Below are 19,767 nucleotides of genomic sequence, written 5' to 3'. Positions count from 1 at the left end.
AACATAGGTACAGCAACACACTTTAACATAGTTTCTTCTCAATCTGTTAGCTTCAGGCTTATTCAAAATGAATATGGTTTATGTATTTGCTTCTGCTCCCTTTTACTGGCCATTTTTCTCTCTTTTTTTTATATATATTTTTTTCCCACTAAGTTTTTGCATCACAGCTCTACCTAATGATGGATCCCAAGCAATACCTTTAGCTGTTTTTAACCATGACTCAGTGAATCTCCACAGGTGTTGAGTAGACTCATATTTCCAATTAGCCAAGTACAAAGAGAGAAGTTCATTCATTCTGTGTTCTTTATAATGGTTCACATCTTTCATAGGCATGGATTATATGAGTAATTTTATTGTATATTGGAATTTTCTACTAAATGCTGTAGTAGTATATGATGCAAATGGTAATGTTTAAAAAAATTGCTTATTTAAGTGATCAGATGATTATAAAGTTGCATTGCTGAGTACATGGATCCTTTTCATTTTATAAGCAGCACATGAAAAGAATCTCTCAAATGCAGTTCCAGTCACCAGGAGTGGCTCTACTGGACTGGAAAACATCCTCATCTTTTCCCACCTGTGGAAGAAATCACGACACACTGTGTTGCCTCTGTTACAGGGAGGGGAAAATGCTGTTCCTGGAAATTCCCAGATAGAGTGAGAAAAGTCCAAAGAGTGCAACCAGGGATTTGTTTTAAAACGCAAAATTGTGAAGTAAAGAATCTCAATTATAAGAGAGACTTGAATCATAAATTAAAAGATAGTCATGAATTATATTAGATACATACATATATATATATTAAAGATATATACATATATCTTTAAAAGAACCAAATGAATGGATACATAGATAAAAAATAGACTGTTATGGAGTGTTGACTCATTACACCACCGGCAGCAAAGTCTGTGTTAAGCATCACTGTGTTCTAAATTTTTTACTTTTTTTCCCTCATTTTGAACATGGAAGCCACCTATTGCATGGGTGGTTTTGATATGAGATTGTTATTTCCATTAATCCTTTTCTATCAGACAGTTCTAGTGAAACATTATTCTTTGCAGAAAACTCCATGACTACGTTCTCCCGTGTAATGTTGCAAAAACCCACTTTTCTTTAAGATTCACTATATAAGCTTACATTTAAGCTTTTGCTTCACTTTGGAATGTGACTCCCAAGCCAAACATTTGCCTGGTCCCAAGGAGAAACTAAAGTTTTTATTCCTGCTGTGCTCAGAGCTACAGCCTGTCTTGTAACTTTTCTTGCCTTTTTTTTTTATTTATAACACTTAGTGACTATTCAATTTTCTCTGTAGGTTTTTTTATTACAATTAACACAGCATTTTTAATCTATATATCTAGAAACCTAGCAGGGGTTGTGCTACCCTAAGAATGGCCTACCCGTTGACTGATACTCATTTGATTAAACCTTTAGGTTCTTTTGGCTTCCATGATATTCTGAACTTTAATTTGCAGTGGAAAGTGATATGTTCTTTCATTTGCTTAGTTGGTCAAATCTGAGATAAGATTATGCTTAATGCAGAAGTATTTGTATGAGGAGTTTTTCATATAAAAGCAGACCAAATTATGTACTGATTCATGTTGTGTCAATTCTCTGCATATAATTCAGTCTCAGTGCTTAATTTTGCTTCTTCTGGCTTTTCATTTCACGTTAGAGGTCAGCCCTGAAGCCACAAGATGTCTGTAAGATGGTAAGCACACTCAGACTGCAGACCTAAAGGGCAGACAGTACCTGGAAACACTGCTTACCTCTTCTATTCATGATGAAGGACAGACAGGCTCAAGATAAGAATCCATTTTCTAGTTTCACTATTTGAAATCAGTGATGCTGTAACTTAGTGAGATCAGAATCAGACCCTTGTCACTTAGAAAATAACCCACACATACTGGACCATCATGGAAAACACAAAGGAAACCATAGAATTATTCATACTGCAGTTACTCAGACATCACACTGGAACTTAAAGACAGAGAATTTTGAATGCTGTGGCTTCTTATCATTTCTTCTCTTTCTATGTTTTTTTTATTTTAATTGATTTTGCTAAACCAAGAAGCAAGAGCTAGTTGCAGTAAAACCACGTGGTTAGTACATTTTGATTACATTTCTGTCAAACCTCTTCTAAATTCTGTTATGCAGTTTTAGCCAAATTCACAAGTCGTAAGTAGACATAAATCCAACAACTTTATCCAGATTAAGAACTGAAAAGTTAAAGTAGCAGAATCAATAATGTGATTGGGTAGAAACTAAAGTCTTATGTATCCTCTGCAGTAAGTCAACTTGGGTAGATATTTACCAGTCTACATGAACTTTTGGGGTTTTGTTGGGTTGTGGGGATTTTTACCTCTTAGCCCTTTTATTGAATAGCTGGAATCAGTCCAATATCTGAAGTCACAATATTTCATGGTATGTCTACACCAGGGGTAGAACACTGCAGTGTTCCTAAGTTTTACTCATTATCTATTTAAATTAAACCTGGTTAATGACTCCAGGGTACCATTCACATGGTAAACTGTAGTTTATAATGGACTCCAAAAAATAATAATCCCACTGCTACTTACTCAAAAAAGTTTGACTGTCTTTAAAGCTTGTTTTAATGTCAATAATGTGTGACTAGTATGATAATGTGAAAAAGGAGTATGATTCTTTATTGACTCCTACTAAAATACCTCAGGCTGTAGAGTGAAAACCCTCAAAAGCTCTAACCCATTTGGGAAGAATTTTTTTTCAGTGACATCAATTTAGAATAATATGCTTAAAGATGAATAATATTTCTGCACATCCACACCCAGATGGAAAGAAATTAAATTACAAAGAGGTATAACAGAAGTATTAATGTGGTTATGTGCATCTTTAGGCTGTCTGTAAGAATCAACTGTCACATTTAGGTTTATGAAATGCTCATAATCAGCGATGCGCTCTATTTTGCACTTCCATGCTGAGTGGCTCATATGTCCTAGTTACTCATCTACAATGTAATTATGATTTAAAAAAAAGAAAAAGGCCTGTTGAGTTAAAGGCAGATTTGGAAATATTCCAGTGTATTACATTAATTTAGTTCAATTTATATGAGCATGTTTCACTCTGCTAGGGAAGTTTAATTCACCAAGCTCCATTTCCTGCCTTAATCATCTACCATAAGGATATTAATATGTCCTGTTAATGCCACACATTGCTACTGTGAAATTTGTGGTCCAGCCTTTAGCTCTAGTTTTTTAACTAACCTTGAGTTAATAGCATAATTATACATAAACCTTTAAACTGCTTTTTTTGGTATATTGGTCATAATACAAGAACAAAGCATTTCAGCAAGAGGATTTAGTCAAAGGAATTTGTACTGTCTGTAACTTGCACAGTGGTTTATGGTTGAAGTCAGCAGAGGTTTATTATCCACTTTGCAACAGTATGCAGGTGGGAAATGTGCTATCACGCTGCTAAAAACAGCAGTTTTTTAAGCTTCAGCAAGATTAAAAAGTCAATCTGGGAATATAAAGTTAACTGTTGGCCCAATTCAGGCAGTCACTTATAGCAGTCGTACAGGGCAAGGTACTGGGTGCTCAGCACCCTCAAATGCCTCTGGGGTCATCTTTTGGGGAACATTAACAAGACCCTTTACAGTGACAGAACTTTTCAGCGTAGCCAAGTGTCAGAGGCAGCAGCAGAACGGTCCCGAGTGGGTTGCTGACTTACTGTTGGTATTACAGAGAATCTTTTCCATGCAAAGACTATTCCTGCTCCCACGCTTTGTGCTCTCCCTCAGCAAGTCCTTCAGCCATATGTGATGGGCCAGAAGAGGAAGACTACTGCTCTCCCATCTTCCACTAGGAACAACACTAGTGCAAGCCACTGATGGCACACCCTTCCCAAAATAAACAAGTCTACATTATGCCTTGTGTACCTGCTAGTGTTTAGATATTGTAAGGATAGTTGTCTGGAAACATGAGTTAAAAGAGGAGCTGGAAAATGCTGCTTCTTCCTACAGGGCATCTTCCATGGTGAGAAACTTTTTTTACATAACTTGTATGTTTTGTGGCAGAGCTTAAACTGAAGAGTCAGGTTTTTTTCTAAGTTCACCTTTTTTCTGAGCTGTGCTCCATCACATAGATGATTGTGCTGAAACATGCAAAAAAAAAAAAATTACTGAGGTTTGTGCTGTGCTGGGTCCTCAAGAAAGTGATAAGTTTGCATATATTGGGGGTTATGAAGAACATAAATACTCCTCCAATAAAACCTGAAAATTCTTAGAGAGATGGGGTTCTTTTGGGTCCATATAAACATGACCAAGTTTGTGAGCCACTTGTGGTCTGACCTGAAGAACACGTCCCATGCTATTATGTCGAGATCCATCAAAACCGTGTATTGATGAAGAGGAGTATGTCAGCTGGAAAATACTGATATTTAAAGCACTACCTGGTAATATTTTTCATCACAGTGTATGTTGTTGCTGTGTGTAGGATGTCAGACATGCTTCTTGGCTTTTTCATAATTTCTCTCAGGTCTTCAAATCACAGACTCAGCTTCTCTGTAGATTTTCTCTACACAATGGTGTCTTAGAGAACACAAAGTTTGAGCCTGAACCAAGGAAGAAACTTTTATAGCAGAGGACTGCTCCTGGAACTTTATGGCAGTGACTTAGTTGGACCAAATGGCCCTTAACTTTTAACAGAACCATTTCTCAGTTTTCCTGAAGTTGAGCTTGCTGCTTCCAAAGCTCTTTATGGAATAACAAGTTAAAGCTGTTACAATAAATCACTCGCTTCAAAAATAGACTTTGTATTTAGAGAAGCCATGGAGCCAAGTTACTCCAAGCATACATCATCCCCTCAGTGTATATTCCTGCAGCTCTGTTAATAGTTAATTTTAACTGTGTGCTATGCAAAAGTTATTTTCACAGGGGAAAAAAAGGCACTATTAAGTTACTAAGCCTGTTTCTGGCTTGCATCATAAATCAAAGAGAGGTTACTTCACTTGTTCTACAGACCTTTGTAGCTTTGATTTTAGGTGTGCACAATTGAAAGTTTTTTCCTGGATCTATCGCTTTGCGAGATGAGTAGACATGTTGTAAGACTCTGAGATACATTCTGTTGCTAAAGATTTCAGATACAGCATATGTATGCAAGTCTTGAGCACAAGTCTAGACTTCTTTGCTTCACAAGTTTAGTAGACAATGAATCCAGACTTATGGCAGATGGAAGTTTAATTCAGAGTTTAACAAAGAATCATCTCTAGAAAGAGCTATAAAAGCCTACCACATTATTTTTATAATGAAATATGGGTTTTATTTCTAAGTACAATCTCAAAGTGCATTGGCCCAACACTGTAATTTAAAGAGGTAGCATAAAACAGTATCAACATGAAGTAATTTTTATAAGAAATAATAGGGGACAGGAATTCTCAGAGAAATAAATGTTTTTGCCTGGCATACTCGCCTTTATCACCACACGTTATTCTAACCACTATAAGCTTGTGGTTTCCTTGGCTGAAGAATCATGAACAGATATTTCCAAGCATTTTCATGCTGTTTTGAATATGCAGATTTGATGATAACAGGCCATTCCAAAGATAGAACGAACCATAACATAAAATTGATCAACGTATTTTTTTAAGAAGTGATAATTTCAAAGCCATGTTGTGGATTGCTGATACTCTGGGTGATAAGCTGAGACCAGAGAGGTTGGGAGGAAAGCCACCATGTGCTGTTTCACAACGTTTCGCTTTCTGAATTGCAGTACCCTCCCTCTTAAAGACCCTCACGTAGACAGTGCCTCCCCGGTGTATCAGGCTGTGCTGAAAACTCAGAACAAGCCCGAGGATGAGAGCGAGGACTGGAGCCGCCGCTCCGCCAACCTGCAGTCCAAGTCCTTCCGCATCCTTGCCCAGATGACTGGAACGGAGTACAGTAAGTGGAATAACAGAACATCCTCCTCATCCCGATTTCAGATTCCTGTCGTTATGTATCGCCCCGGTACTGGCCACTGATTCTGAAGGAATACTCGTGACCAGACTCATAGTTTTCAGTCCAAGATCCTGGATGTAACTAGAGGGAATAGGAAATCAAAGTGTACAGTCTCACCTTATGCTTTGTGAAGAAAATACTTTGATCTGCCAGAGGTCTCACCATAAAACTATAACAGACTATATAGTAAAAGAGCATTTGGGACCCCATAGTTCTTCCTACTTACAAATAAAATTTCTGCACTGCAATTTTTTGTTCTCCAGCAGCCTAGACATACAAAGCTGTCCATTCACTAGAAAAATGACAAATAAGTCATGTCTCTTGTAACAGCCTTTTATAGAAGTGACTTCTGGAGGTCAAAAAAAATCATGGATCACCAGTTGTCTTGAATCTATGGTTCTATCAGCCTTGTTATCTAAACCTAGATCTGCTATGAATGTCACAGGAGATTGAACTTTGCTGCTTGTTGCCTATGAAAACATTTTTCTGACCACCTGGTACTAACTTCACAGCTGGTTTCTGATCTAGAGATAAGGAAGTTCAGGGCCCTTTCCCACATCAAAGGGAAATAGTTAGCGCTTCCTATGGGTCTACTGCTGATGCCTCTTGTGCTTTCCTGCAAAACAGCAGGACCTCTCTGTAGAATCATTGGCTACAGCTGTGAAACACTGCTAATAAATGAATGACAAAGTAGTTGTAATAGCTACATTCCTTCTAACATCCTCCTTCCCATTTCTAGAGAACTGCTCCTCCTTATGGTGTTCTTACAGATTCCACTGCTGCAAGATCAGCATGAATGCACCTTTAGATAGGCTTTTGATATGTTTCTAAGGAACTTATTATTTCATCATAAAGCCAATTCCTTTCCTTCTTTCTTTTTTTAACTGAAACATTTTTTGTCTACAGTGCAAGATCCAGATGAGGAAGCCCTGAGGAGGTCAAGGTAGGCAACTCCCTGTGAAAAATATGGCTTTCTCCTTCCTGATAACCCAATAATGTTTTAAAATGGCATTAATACGAACCTCCTTTATTATATTTTTGTCCTAAAATAGTCTAATACATTTACTTAAAAATCACTAAAATTAAAATGCTATTTGTGAGAGGCATTTGAATGAGAAGGATAACAAATTAGCATGCTTTTAGGAAAGACAGTGCAAAATTCCTGGAGTGTGTGTTCAAATCTCAAAGCTCTTTGCTCATGCAACTTTCCTGTACTTTACTGGGTGTGTGAATGTGATGAATTCCAAGCCCCGTGTAACTACTTGATTGTGTAACTGGATGAAAATATATAATGTTGTGATAGCACTGAAATTTGTGAGCAATTTATTTGGATGACCCTCTGATTGACATTTGATTCTCCTTAAATGATACAGTAAAGGAGTTGTTTCCATCCATACCCATAATCATTAGCTTGTGTTTTATTTGGAATAAACGTGACCCAAATTTATAGAATACGGAAGCACAGGACTGCTTTTGCTAGTGGATAAATGTATTTGTTTCATATGATCTATCAAAAACACTTAAAAAGTGGATATGTTCAGAGATATATTATGGAATTAAAGATTTATCATCATCCTGCATAGCCAGGAAATAGATGTATTAGAGATTCTTATGTTGAGCTAAAAACTGCAGTTGAATCAAGAGCATCCTGCGTGTAAGCCTTATTTTCTGTTTGCATACTTCAAATCCCTATTCACATGAGCTGCTCTAAGCCGCTGGCTGAGTTTGTGATGTGTCTGATACTCAAACCACCTCCTTTCCTTTTTCTTTTTTGTTTTTTTCTTTTTACTGCTGTACGGCTTCTTTAAAGGTTCTGAGCTTTTGATCACAGTGCAAGTTACAAATGTTGAATCAGTGAGAAAGAAATCTGTTATCTTCCCTGTGAGAATACAAGTGTGCTTTCAGCTGACATTTGCTATAAACCTTCCATTGCAGTTCACCCAAGTTCACAGCTGAGTGCCCGAACATCAGGCTTGACATTATATCCCTCAGGGATTTATTTCTTCCCTCAAATGTGCAAGCCTAATTCTCATTAAATGTATTGTGCATTATCTGTTTTGATGTAATACCACACATCCAAATCCTTACTATGATGGGATTTAAAGAATTGTGATGAACTTAAAAGTCCCCCATTCACATCTGAGAGTAATATGTTGTTTTAGAGGAATAATCTTTCTAGGTGTAGTCTGTGGCTTTGGAAAATTCTAGATACTGGAAAATTTAGGTGGTATCAGTTATGCTGACAATAATTATCTAGTAACACATCAACACATGGAAATTGCACATTCTATCTCGAAGTACATGATTATATTCACCATGTTTTGCATGTTTTCTGCAGTTTTGAGGTTTCACTGTGTTATCTTTTGTTTTCACAAGGAGATTCTGGCTATGTTTAGGCACAGCTGAACAGGTTTAAGGGCATTCATCGGCAGTAGAGTCAAGGGAACATGTACTAGGTAGTTACACAGGAACTGTGCAATTGGTGTGAGCTCTGGGGCAAGGAATGAAATGGGGTCTCCTTCCTGCCTCCCTGACAGTGCCTCTCCCATGTGGGTGGGTTGGTGTCTGCCTCAAACATTGCATACACTCCACTGGAGATGTGGTAGCAAAAGCCCCAGTTGTGCATGCATCGATCATAGACAGCTCTTTGGGGCCTGTTTCATCTCTTGGGAAGGCACCTGCCACTTTTGATTTTGTAATGGATGGAAGGACCTGTGTCAGATGCACGGACTCCATGCTTGAACTCCACTCTTCCAGCACAATAATGAAATAGAAAGTCCTCTTCAGTATCTACTCCAGATCCACACCTTTCTCCACATCCACAGTTTGGGATCATCTGGAAGGTTTCCTGGGTTCTTGAAAGCAGAAGCTTTCCATGGAACCACAGAACCTGTGTCTTGACAGATTCAGTATTAATGCCCTGCTGTGCTGGACTTCTGGAAAAATCCTTCATGTTCCAAAAGTTAAACTGCCAGAGATTTGGAGGGCAGGGGATTTTGGTCTCAGGGCATGCTGTGAGCAATCTCTCTGGTGCTTTCTCTTGCAAGAACTGCATGAAATGCTGATCAGATTTCTCCCAAACTCTTGGGGGACAGAGGGCGATACGTGTAGCTTATTTTTGACAGAACTGATTTACATAAAAATAGTCACTTTTAGATTGCTGCTTCTAACTTCATGACATATGTTCTAAATGAAACCCATGGAGCTTGGGCATTTTCGGGTGGCAGAATATCCCTTTCAGTTAATGTTAATGAGCACGTTGCATGACTGTCCCTCACTCGTGCTGCTGCTATTTTGAAGGCACACATGAGATTATGACTTGCTATGAAAACTTTCCATTGCTGGTGTGATGATCATTGTGGATTATTTTCTGGAAAGAAGGGATATATTTCAAGCCAAACACATGTTTCTGAATACCTTTTCCTTGAATGGAGGGATGATATCTCGAAAGTAGTAAGGGACTTCTTTAGGAGTGTTACTTGCATGACACTTATTAAGAACAGAAGATTTAGAAATATCAGTGAATTTGTTGGTATTTACTCTGTTTATTGTTTTGTGCTTTCTTCAGCCTGAGGGGTAAAACCAGCTCAGTCTGCTCATTTCTGTTTGGCTGGTTTCACTCTCAAGTTCCACTGCATTAACACAATTAATTGTCTTGTGTTTTGAGTGTAAATAATGAGGAAAAAAAATTACCTTGTTTGCAATGATTCAAATACATTTTGCAAATAATGAGAACATTTTATTTTCCATTTTGTTTGATATACTTCTCCTTCACTGTGCTCTCATCTCACATCCTCCTTCTTCCCCTTTTTGTTTACAAAACCTGAATTTAAACTGTAGAGTGTCTAGAAAAGGCTAAATCCTGAGAGGGTGCTGAACATGGCTCGACAGCCCCAGTGTGCAGTCAGAGGTAGCCAGGGAGGGCAGGAGATGGCCAATACTTCACAGGACTCTGCTTTGAAAATCCCATGTTGTTCTGCTTTGTGACACCCATGACCAGAAATATTTATGCAAATGTCAACACTAATACTTACTAATGCTGAGAAAAGCTGTAGAAAAGTACTGCTTAAGCCTGTGGGTGATGGTCCTTGCAGGAAGGACAGCAGGATACATATGGGCTGGCCTAGGTGTTACAGAATGGAAAATACCTGCATTCATTTTGCACTTTTATGAGTTAACTGTCACTGACTGCTCAGTTGGGGGCAAGGGAGGGAAAAGCCAAGAGAAACTGGTGGCAGGAAAACAATGGGATTACACTGCATTTCTAGCAAAAGCAGCCCTGTAATACCAAGCAGAAGTCAAAGAATAAGAAGTTATATCAAGTTACTTCTCAGAAATAAACAACTGCAAAACCTTTCATACATGGTCCAAAAAGCATCACCCAGCCTTCATTGTACTGATTTGATAGCCGAGGAGAAAATCCAAATAAATTGCCATTGCCCTAGTTATAAGGCAAGGGAGTGGTAGCCATGGTCCCTAACCCCTTTCTTTCTCCCTCCTTTCTTTCTTCTGTGTTTGTGTCTCTCTCTGTCTCTGTCTTTCTCTCTCTCTCTCTTTCTTCATGCCACAGGGAAAGGTTTGAAACGGAACGTAACAGCCCACGCTTTGCCAAATTGCGCAATTGGCATCACGGCCTGTCAGCGCAGCTCCTTAATGTCAAAAGTTAAAAAGCCCACGTTTCTGGGGCAAACACAGACAGAGTTACAGTCAAACATTAACTGCTGTCCCGAGTTAGAGCCCCAGCGTGTCACACACACTGCTGGGGCCTTGCTCTGTAGGTTTCTGTCATTAGCCTGTTAGCCATTCACTGTCACCACAACTAAAAATAACAATACAACCCAGTTCGTGTTCTTCATTTTAAAGTAGTTTAGTTTTACTCCTTTACTATCTTAAACTTCAGTATACAGGAAAACATCACTACTGTAGTCCCTTAACTTTAGGAGAAAATTAGAGGGAAGTTGCTGACAGTATTTCTTTAGGAGGAAGAAGAATGAGACTTTTACTGAGTTTTGCTGCTGTAAAGATAATGAAGTAGGAGAATGAAAGCTGAAAAGAAAAACTGACTGGCCTAGACCTTGCTAAATGTACAACATACTTAGTTTGCATAGTTGAATGATGCTGTTTGAAATAAGATATTAGCAATGTGAAGTTATATTTCTTCAGTATATTAAACTGGTAGAGGTTATTTGCTGAAACCATTGCTGTAAGTTTCGTGTTGGAAAATTGAATTTATCATTATATAAAAGTGAGAGATAGCTGGGGTTGCTCAGGATCTGCAAGGAAATGACATTTTGCTAGAGGTGATTTAGGAGTGAGAAGAATATATCATACTACTGTTGCACTGAAGCTTTTAAAAGCATCTTTTAAGTTTTAAGGAATATGTTGCCCATTCTGTATTGCTCTTGCTTTGACCCACACTTTTTCTGTATATAGCAGCATGCTTTATCTGAAATAAAACGTTTTAAAACTAAAATAATTATGTGCCTGTTTTACAAAGTATTTTATTCTGTTTTAAAACAGTAACTGCTTCAACTGATTATTGAAAGAAGGAGAACTTTTCTTTTCTGAATAGAAAATTTAGTCAAAAAGCTTTAACCTTTAAGTTGTCTGAATTAGAATAAAACTGACAAAGCAGCTGAAAGAACAACAGAAATGAACAAAATATTTTACTAAGTGTGAACAAAGCATAATTAATAGGTAATAGCATAATTAATAGATGTTAGATGACAACCTATTGATAATATTGTTTAGCATTTCCATTTAAATAATTTGCATTCTCTGGCAGTAATTATTAATTTGTCTCTGTGGCAAAGGCACTTGAGACATTGCTGGTGCTTAGAATGAGATCTTTTTGTTACAATAGTACAGTTCTTTGCTGTATCAGTTGAGACATGGCAAACCTATAGCCACTATTCTATATTCCATCTGAAGTACACCAAGGGCAATGCTACTTTCCTTTCTTGTTTGTGCTCTGATCATCAAATGAAACAAAAAATGCAACTACATTAAACAGTTTGTGGTTTCCATAGAAACAGTTGATGTGAGCCCTCAACAGGCTGCATTAGGAGTCCTTGGCACTGACTGAGGCAGAAGTTTCTCTGATGAACACTGATCTCTGCAGTGACAGACTGACTCTATCACAGGCCTGCTGACAGCCCTTAGGGTTATTTTTTTTCATTAACTTCTATAAACTGCAAATCAGGTACCTTTGTCTGGTAGCAATAGTTCTGATCAAAGGGATTAATCAGTGCATGAGATCAGACTCAAACTCTTGTGCTTTTCGCTGCTTCTGAATTTGTATCAGCAGTCAAGTTCATTCAAACTCCCATTGTTTTTCTGTGTTAGAAATAAGGAAAAGCTACTGTTCATGGAGAATTTTGCATGAATCAGCCAAATACTGGAGTATTTAAAGGGCTATCATACATATTTTAAAAAAAATCAATTCTTGAGAATATTAAAGAGTATGTGAGCACTAGTTGCTTCTAAAATGCATTTCACTTTTCTTAGATAAGTACCATAGCAATTCAGTAAACATGCTACTTAATTCACAGCATGCATGTACACTTTCCTTATGGGAACATAAACAGGTTCTGGTCATACCATCTTACTACTGCCTGTGGAAAATCAGCATCACTGCATGAAATAAGAGCAACATTTTAACTTTTCCTGAATGTTGCCAAGATCAAATTTTGGTGAACCAAAGTGGTGGTGAATTTTATTTATATATGGGAAATTTTGTTAGAATTTAAAATATCAATAGGCAGTTTTTTCACAAACATTAAATGTACCTAAGTAAAAAATTATCCAGTTCTAATTTTTAACCAAGTTAGATTTTTGACAATTTTTCTGAATAAGTAGTAATACAGTTTCTCCACTTAAAAAGGAATTGTGTATCCTTAATGTTTTATGAACAAAATACAGATGCTATGTTTCAAATAGTCCTAGTGCATGTGTTATAATGAAAAAGAAAACGTCTAGATTATATCTCAATGCTTACACTTATTGTTATTTTGAAGGTATTTTTTAGTAATTTGATAAGATATGAAATTAATGGAAATGTAATTAAGGCACCCCTTCTCCTTAACTCTCTTCAATGGATTTAATGATAAAAATTCATGCATATAAACCATGTAATCATATAGAGAAATAATATTAATCCTTTTTTCTGTAGGATACAAAGTGGAATCTAAACAGGCTTGTAGAATTTCAATCCTTTATGTAGTTACAAAGAAAAAAAGATTAATAGAAAAAGATCTTGATTTGGTAGCTTTTGGAACTTTTGCAAAATTGAAGATCTTTTGTAAAGGTGCCTTCATTAATCCCTATGACAAGATTTTCACTACAGCATATTTCTACTACTCAGTCCAGTCCTTTTTAAAAAATCTTCCAAGTGATGGACTTTGGATTAACTGTCAGTCAAATTTTTCTATGCCATTTCTTGTTTATATTTAGATTAGTTATTCCTCAGCTCTTACTCCTCAGAAATCTTCCTTTATGTAGTCATGACAATCTTCAAGTCCAAAAAAATTGAATGATACCGATCTTTTTTCATGTAACTGTGAAGAGGCCTTGGTTTTGCTTCCTGAGTAGGAGGTGGCTTTTGTAGAGAAATTGGCCTGGAGTTTTCATTCTACTACATACCATTGCTAAAGACTGTAACAGACTGAGGTCTGATAAGACAGCATTAACAGCTTTGAAGAAACAGTAGCTTTGTTCTAGCAAAAGGTCAAGTCTGTTCTAATTTTGCCCTATTTTTAGTATGTTCAGGCTTATTTCACTGTATGTGGCTTGTGATTGACCAGCACCATCCTGCAGTGTTTCCTGACCATTTGCAGAAGTCTGCTGTTTTGCCTAGGAAGACTATTCACAATTAATGACAGTGAGGCTTAAAATAGGTTCCTGATTGAAGACTCGATGAGTCATGTAATTCTTTAACACAGCACTGATGACAGGCAGGTGTATCTGTCCCATGCTCAATATATTTTGACCTGTAACTGCTCTGCTGAGCAGAGGACAATGGTCAGTGACAATACTGTCTTCCAAAACACCTCCATGCCAAAAATAAAATAAAATGTAGGATATGAATAGTGATATTCACCCCCTGCCCTTCCCAATATTGCCAGTAAAGCATAGTCTTATAAGCATTTAATGAAGATACAGCAAAGCTGATGCCAGTAGGAAATCAAAACCAAAAGGCCTTCCAGGTAAATCTGCTTGTCTGGTTATGGCACAGGGACATGCTTATTTTCTGCTGTGGTACAAGACTCTTTGATCTAAACTAACCTGTTTCCCAAATCCTGCTGCCCTGCCTTGTGCTCAAATGGTCTCCCCTCACCTCCTGCAGTGCTTAGTTTGCAGCAGAAACACTGACTGCATGCAATGTGTGCTGATGGGACTTGGTTAGAGTGTGACTTTAGGAGAGTGGGTATGAGAACTTGACCTGTCTCCCTTTCATGCATGACAAAATGAGAAAGGTTCTGTGGCTCTTCCCCTTGCCTCCCTCTTCTCACCCGTCCCTGCACAGGAAGGACAGGACGTTTGTGCTAAGCCATAAATACAGAGGTCACTTCATTGCACTTTCTCTCTCATTATGCGCAGCTGGGTGGAGTAAATCTTCCATAGCAAGGAACAAGTATTTTAGGGACTACTTTATCACTTTTCAAAAGTCCAACTCTTGCATATCACAGAGCTTTCTGAAGCCTTCCTCAGGGGCAGATGAGGTGACACCAATCTTTCACTTGTACAGTCGGGTTCCCACAGGAACTGAGTTGATTTTGTGGGTTCTTTAGCAGTGTCTACCATGAGTTTCAGTGACTGGGACTATCGTTACGTATTTTGGAAAATGCATGGATATTTACACAAATGTTAGTTGGCAAAGTTAAAAAGCTAGAATTTTGGTATGGTACATGGTATTACCAGATAATTGCTTCCTTTAATCAATTTGCCTTTAATTGACAGCTTTCTGCAGTATCCATGAAAATTAATTGACTAAAATTTGCTCTCAAGCGCAATAACATCCTTTGTTCTACTTCTGCTTATCAAAGCCATCTGACACCACCAAGACAAGCTAAGGCACCTTAATTCCCTTCCTTGATTGGCCAAAATTTCCAATGATTAGCATTACTGACCTTCCCAATTGCCAAAAACCTCCTGTTTATATGCTGCTCAGATTACCAAAATCCTTTTGAAAGACATACTCTATCTTTCCACAACAACCAATGGAATAAAGCAGACTTCTCTAGGTAGATTTCTCACTTAAGGAACATAACTGCAATAAAGGATAATAAGCACATCAATTTCATATATTCTGTTCTCTGCTTACCTTTTAGCACCTCAAGACTGACAAAAGCGTAGGAATAGTGAAATAACTCAGTTGTCTCAGTGGAATTCTGAGTGAAACCAGAAGGGAAAATTGATCAAATATAAAGTCTTTCTTCCTCAATATACTTCTGGAGGTTCTGTGGGGAAAAGAGCTATTTAGAGATCATAAAGCCTTTGTTTTCAAGCCAGTTCCCTGTAGAACAAATTCATCAGAGATAGTGAGTGACTCTGGGGTACAGTGTATCCACTTGAATGTACCCACTTAAAACAGAATGAGTGAGGGCTCCAAATGCAATTAAGAAATACCATGAAGCTTTTCTCAAAATAGTTAATAGAGAAAGTAATGCATGAGCTAACAGAGCTTGTTAAAGCTTGAGATTCAGTTTTGGGAGTGGATGTACTGACCTGTATGTAACATATTGTCTTTACCATCTCAGTCTCCTGCATGTTCCTGTCCACCACATAACTTTTGCATGAGCAGGAATTAATGTTAACTTTCATTCCTACTGTGGAACCTTTAAAATTCTCCTATACCTTCTGCAGCTGCTGCAGGCATCTAACCAAGACACCAGTGCACAATGCTGCCCCTCTCTCTGACTAGTCCCTTGCATTGCCTTCAGTCCAGCGAGGGTAAAGCAGTTCTAACATGCAGCAGGCTTTCCAACAAGCATTGTAGCTCAGACCACTCAGCTATGGTCTGTGGATCATCAGCCTGGCTCACAGAGCCCTGCTGAGGGTGAGCTGGAGCATAGCACTGGCACTGCTTCCTTTTATTCTGCTTCTAAATTGCATTAGTGTCAGCAAAATTACCCTAAATACTAATAACTTCCTAACAGTTCATTTCCATGTGAGCATTTGTTGTAGCTGACCCAGAATGTTATATGATTACAAACGAGAGAGAGGGAAGGTAAGAAAATCCTTAAGAGAGTTTATGAAATAAAATGCAATCCACATTCTGAAAGACTGACAAGTGTTCTCTTCATACCACTTAGTTACTTGACTCAGGAACTAAACAGCACAGACACATTGCTGTATTTCAGAGGCAGCTGCAAACTTAGCATAATGCCACATAGAAGAAGTATGAATTTTCTTATCAGCAATGTGCACAAACTAAAAAGTAGGTCTAAAAGAACTACCAACTGAAACTGAGATCTCTGGGTTCTTGTTCTCTCAGCTTTCCTGGAGAAAAAGTGAAGTCATGAAGAGAAAGAACACTTCAGTGAAAGGGGAATTGTTTCCTGGCATACAAAATCTAAACTTATTGTGCACCGGTTCTGTCTGTAATGGTCACAAACACAGCCTGAAAGTCCAGATCCTGTGCTCAGGTGCCTGGTGGCAGATACCTGCACTTTACCAGTGGGGCTGTAAAAAGCTGGGCCAAATCATTCTGTTCAGTCCAGTTGCACACTTAAGGCCAAGACAGAGAATAATTATGCAAATTAAGTCCCAGCTCAAATTACTACACATGCTCAGAATTTTGCAGTCTTTAGTGATAAAACTGAAAATGGGAGTACCTATACTTGCACGGCAAATATCACTCTGCAAATCTTGGAAAAGAGTGACCTTACCTTTCCCCCACACCAATGCTGCTGTGTGCCCAGCTGCATTTATTGTGTGACTGTTACATTTAACAGCAAACCTGCAGGTGCCACTAAAATGCATTCATGGGAGGGGTTGGCTTTGATTTTAGCGAGCTGCTTTGACTGAGTTCCATACTGCTTGTTGAGAATGAGTTGCTGGTTGTTTTCCACTGAATCTATGATAATGCTTTTCCTGTTCTGTGCCACTGTCTGCACAAACCAGGATACCTTCTGGGAGAAATGTATTTCCCTGTTTTGGAAAGCAGACATACTAGGAGGATATATTACAATATTGCCACGTTTTGGCGTGGGCTGCTCACATTCTTAACTACAGTGGCTGAAAAAGAGAGACTAGTTCTTCTACCCCTTTTTCTCTGATTCCAAGCTAAAGTTTTAACTAAACCAGCATGATAGTTGTCTTCTGTCCTCTCCGTTAACTGCCTATGATTTCTTTGTGTGTCTTAGGATGTCTATGTTGGAATAACAAAAATATAGCAGGGGGGAAAAAAGACAAACATTCTCAACAGTTTTACAGTCATCTGACCATGGAAAAGTTCTGAGCTGCAAACACAGAAAGGTAGAAATAGCCTCATTGGATCAGAACAGGATTTAATGTAGCTCACTGTCCAGTTTTCAACAGTGTCAGTGTCTATGCCTTTGAGACAAAAAAATGTTTGAAAGGCAATTATGAAATAACTTTCACACAACTTTACTCCCAGACACCCTATAAAAATTTCTTTTGAAGTTATTTTGTAACTTATACTTCTTAAAAGGAAATTGTATTTGTAGGCAAATATGCTTATGTAAATATAAGTATGTTAGGATGAAAGCTATCATATGTTAGGATGAAAGCTATCATAAGTCTTATGGTACAAATCTGCACCATCCTACTAGAAAACCAGAATTTTTAATTTCGATAGATATAGACCTTAATAATCTGTAAATCCACTTCCCCTTTGAAAAAAGGCCAGTATATATCTGTCAGGCTCTGTAGAAGACTACTGGATGACTAATACAGGAAAATAACAATAAACTGAATAGATATATTTATTAAAAAATCTATAATCTCTCATTAAAGAGGGTGAGCTGATATTTTAAATACTCAACTGAGGTTCAGGAGAACTTACTTCAATTCTTTGCCCTGCTGTAGACCTTCTTTGTGACCATGAGCAACTCTATTAAGTTTTAGTTTCTCATTTGTAAAATTAGGAAAACAGTCTTGCTCCATAAGAGTATAGAGAAAAAACTCAATTACAGTATTCACTTACTGCTTCAGTCTGAAAGACAGAGCTGAAGGACCATGTGGTCTTTCAGGATGCCTCATGTTTCTTATGTCATTAGGTCTTCATTAAACATCTGTTGCCATCTAAAGAGAAGGCAGATGGAAGGTACACAACCTCCACATTTCAGCTTGCCTGTTATATGTAGGTGTTTGGGAATCTTTTACATTTGGTTTCCAAAAATAAAATAGAATGGGAAAGTATTCCCATGTCCAGTTCATACAGTTCAGATTTAACATACTCATTGGAAACTCTCTGAAGTGTCTCCAGGCTCTTTTTAGGATCCAATAGCACACACAAGCTTGGCCTGCAAAGGAATTTTGCATTCAGTTACACCAGTTCTTATTGGTGTGGGGGGGAAAGACTATTGCTATAATTTCAGTCACTCTGTCTGCATGACCATATCCTGTAGCATATTTTTATGAGAAGGAAGCATTTCAAGATTCCACTGTATACTATACCTTGTAACTGGGAAGACAGTATACTGTGTAAATCTTGTTTAGATATATGTCCAACATTTAATGAAGTCTGTGGGAGTTTGCACTGTTCTCTCAGAATGACCCTTCTGTCAAAAGCCATTTCAGTGGGGAATAAAAAGGCTGCAGACAAAAAACAAACAAACAAACGAAACCAAAAACAAAACAAAAAAACCCACTAATTTTAAATCTCTTCCAGATAGCTCAAAACTGCTGTCAGTTACTGGAGCAGCCTGTGTAGCCAAAGAGATATAAACTGCTCATAATATTCTGAGCCAAATTTTTTCAATGTGGTGAAGGTATTGACTTTACTGAGCCTGCCCCAGGGATGTATTGGACTCAAAAGTAAAATTATTTCTGCATTTAGTTAGAGAAAATGTTTGATTGTAAAGGCCGTAAATCCAATAACCTGTTCCTCAAAATGCAAGTATTGCAAATAAGAGGCACAACGGATCTTGAGCCTTTCTTATTGTTAACCAAATGGGCATTACTCCTGTTGACTGGGAAGAGAAATACTTCCTGGAAGCCACACCATGAAGAAGTATTGTGTGCCTTTGAACTCATCTTTCCCTCTACTCTCTGCCTTTTCCTGCTTTATTCTGTGGAAGTATTTTTACTATACTTGTCTCTTTTTTCCCCTTCCCAACTCCCCTGCCATTGTCACTCAACGTCATCCTATTTTATACACTCGGGGAAAAAACTTTTGTGAAATGCTGACCTCAAAATCAAGTGACTTTTTTTGCTCTTCTTCGGTGTAGCCACACCTAATGGGGCAGAAAAGTTTGGATCAGATTGATAATAACAACAGAGGCTTAACACTGCTTCAGCCTCACCCCAACTGCCTGCCTTTTTGTCTTGGCTGTGATCCCTGGTAGAATACTTGGGAATAAGCAATGTTTTATTCCTTTCAGGCTGTGACTGTGTTTTTTAACGTCCTCGCATGACTGTGGCTCTTGGTGTACTAACACTTCCCACACACACACACACAGTCTCTAATGCATCTTCCTCTACCCTGTTTCATCCTGGCTTTGCTCTACGTGACATTGCAATGAACTCACAACTTGGTTACCACAAAGGCAGTGTTTGGTTTCTCATTGCTTCGGAGTGGTGAGCTGGTTGATCTCATCAGGGCGTTTGTTTT

At 38.1% G+C, this 19,767-nt stretch overlaps 1 protein-coding gene across 7 annotated transcripts in view; it reads left to right on the top strand.

Moving 5' to 3' along the window:
* Positions 1–19,767, top strand: part of LDB3 (LIM domain binding 3) — a 121,548-nt gene that overhangs the window by 67,724 nt on the left and 34,057 nt on the right. For 6 of the 7 annotated variants that reach the window (XM_032694694.1, XM_032694696.1, XM_032694698.1 and 3 more), the window contains 2 exons: positions 5,743–5,912; positions 6,876–6,912. In XM_032694694.1, the coding sequence (XP_032550585.1) occupies positions 5,743–5,912; positions 6,876–6,912 (207 nt within the window). Of the gene's footprint in view, positions 1–5,742; positions 5,913–6,875; positions 6,913–10,539; positions 11,446–19,767 lie in introns of those variants that run through there. The other variant, XM_032694699.1, reaches the window with a different exon arrangement.

Source organism: Chiroxiphia lanceolata, chromosome 8 (genome assembly GCF_009829145.1).
Source record: "Chiroxiphia lanceolata isolate bChiLan1 chromosome 8, bChiLan1.pri, whole genome shotgun sequence".
Lineage (NCBI taxonomy): Eukaryota > Metazoa > Chordata > Aves > Passeriformes > Pipridae > Chiroxiphia > Chiroxiphia lanceolata.
The sequence above is the reverse complement of the archived record's forward strand: the minus strand, read 5'-3'. Positions and strand labels throughout refer to the sequence as shown.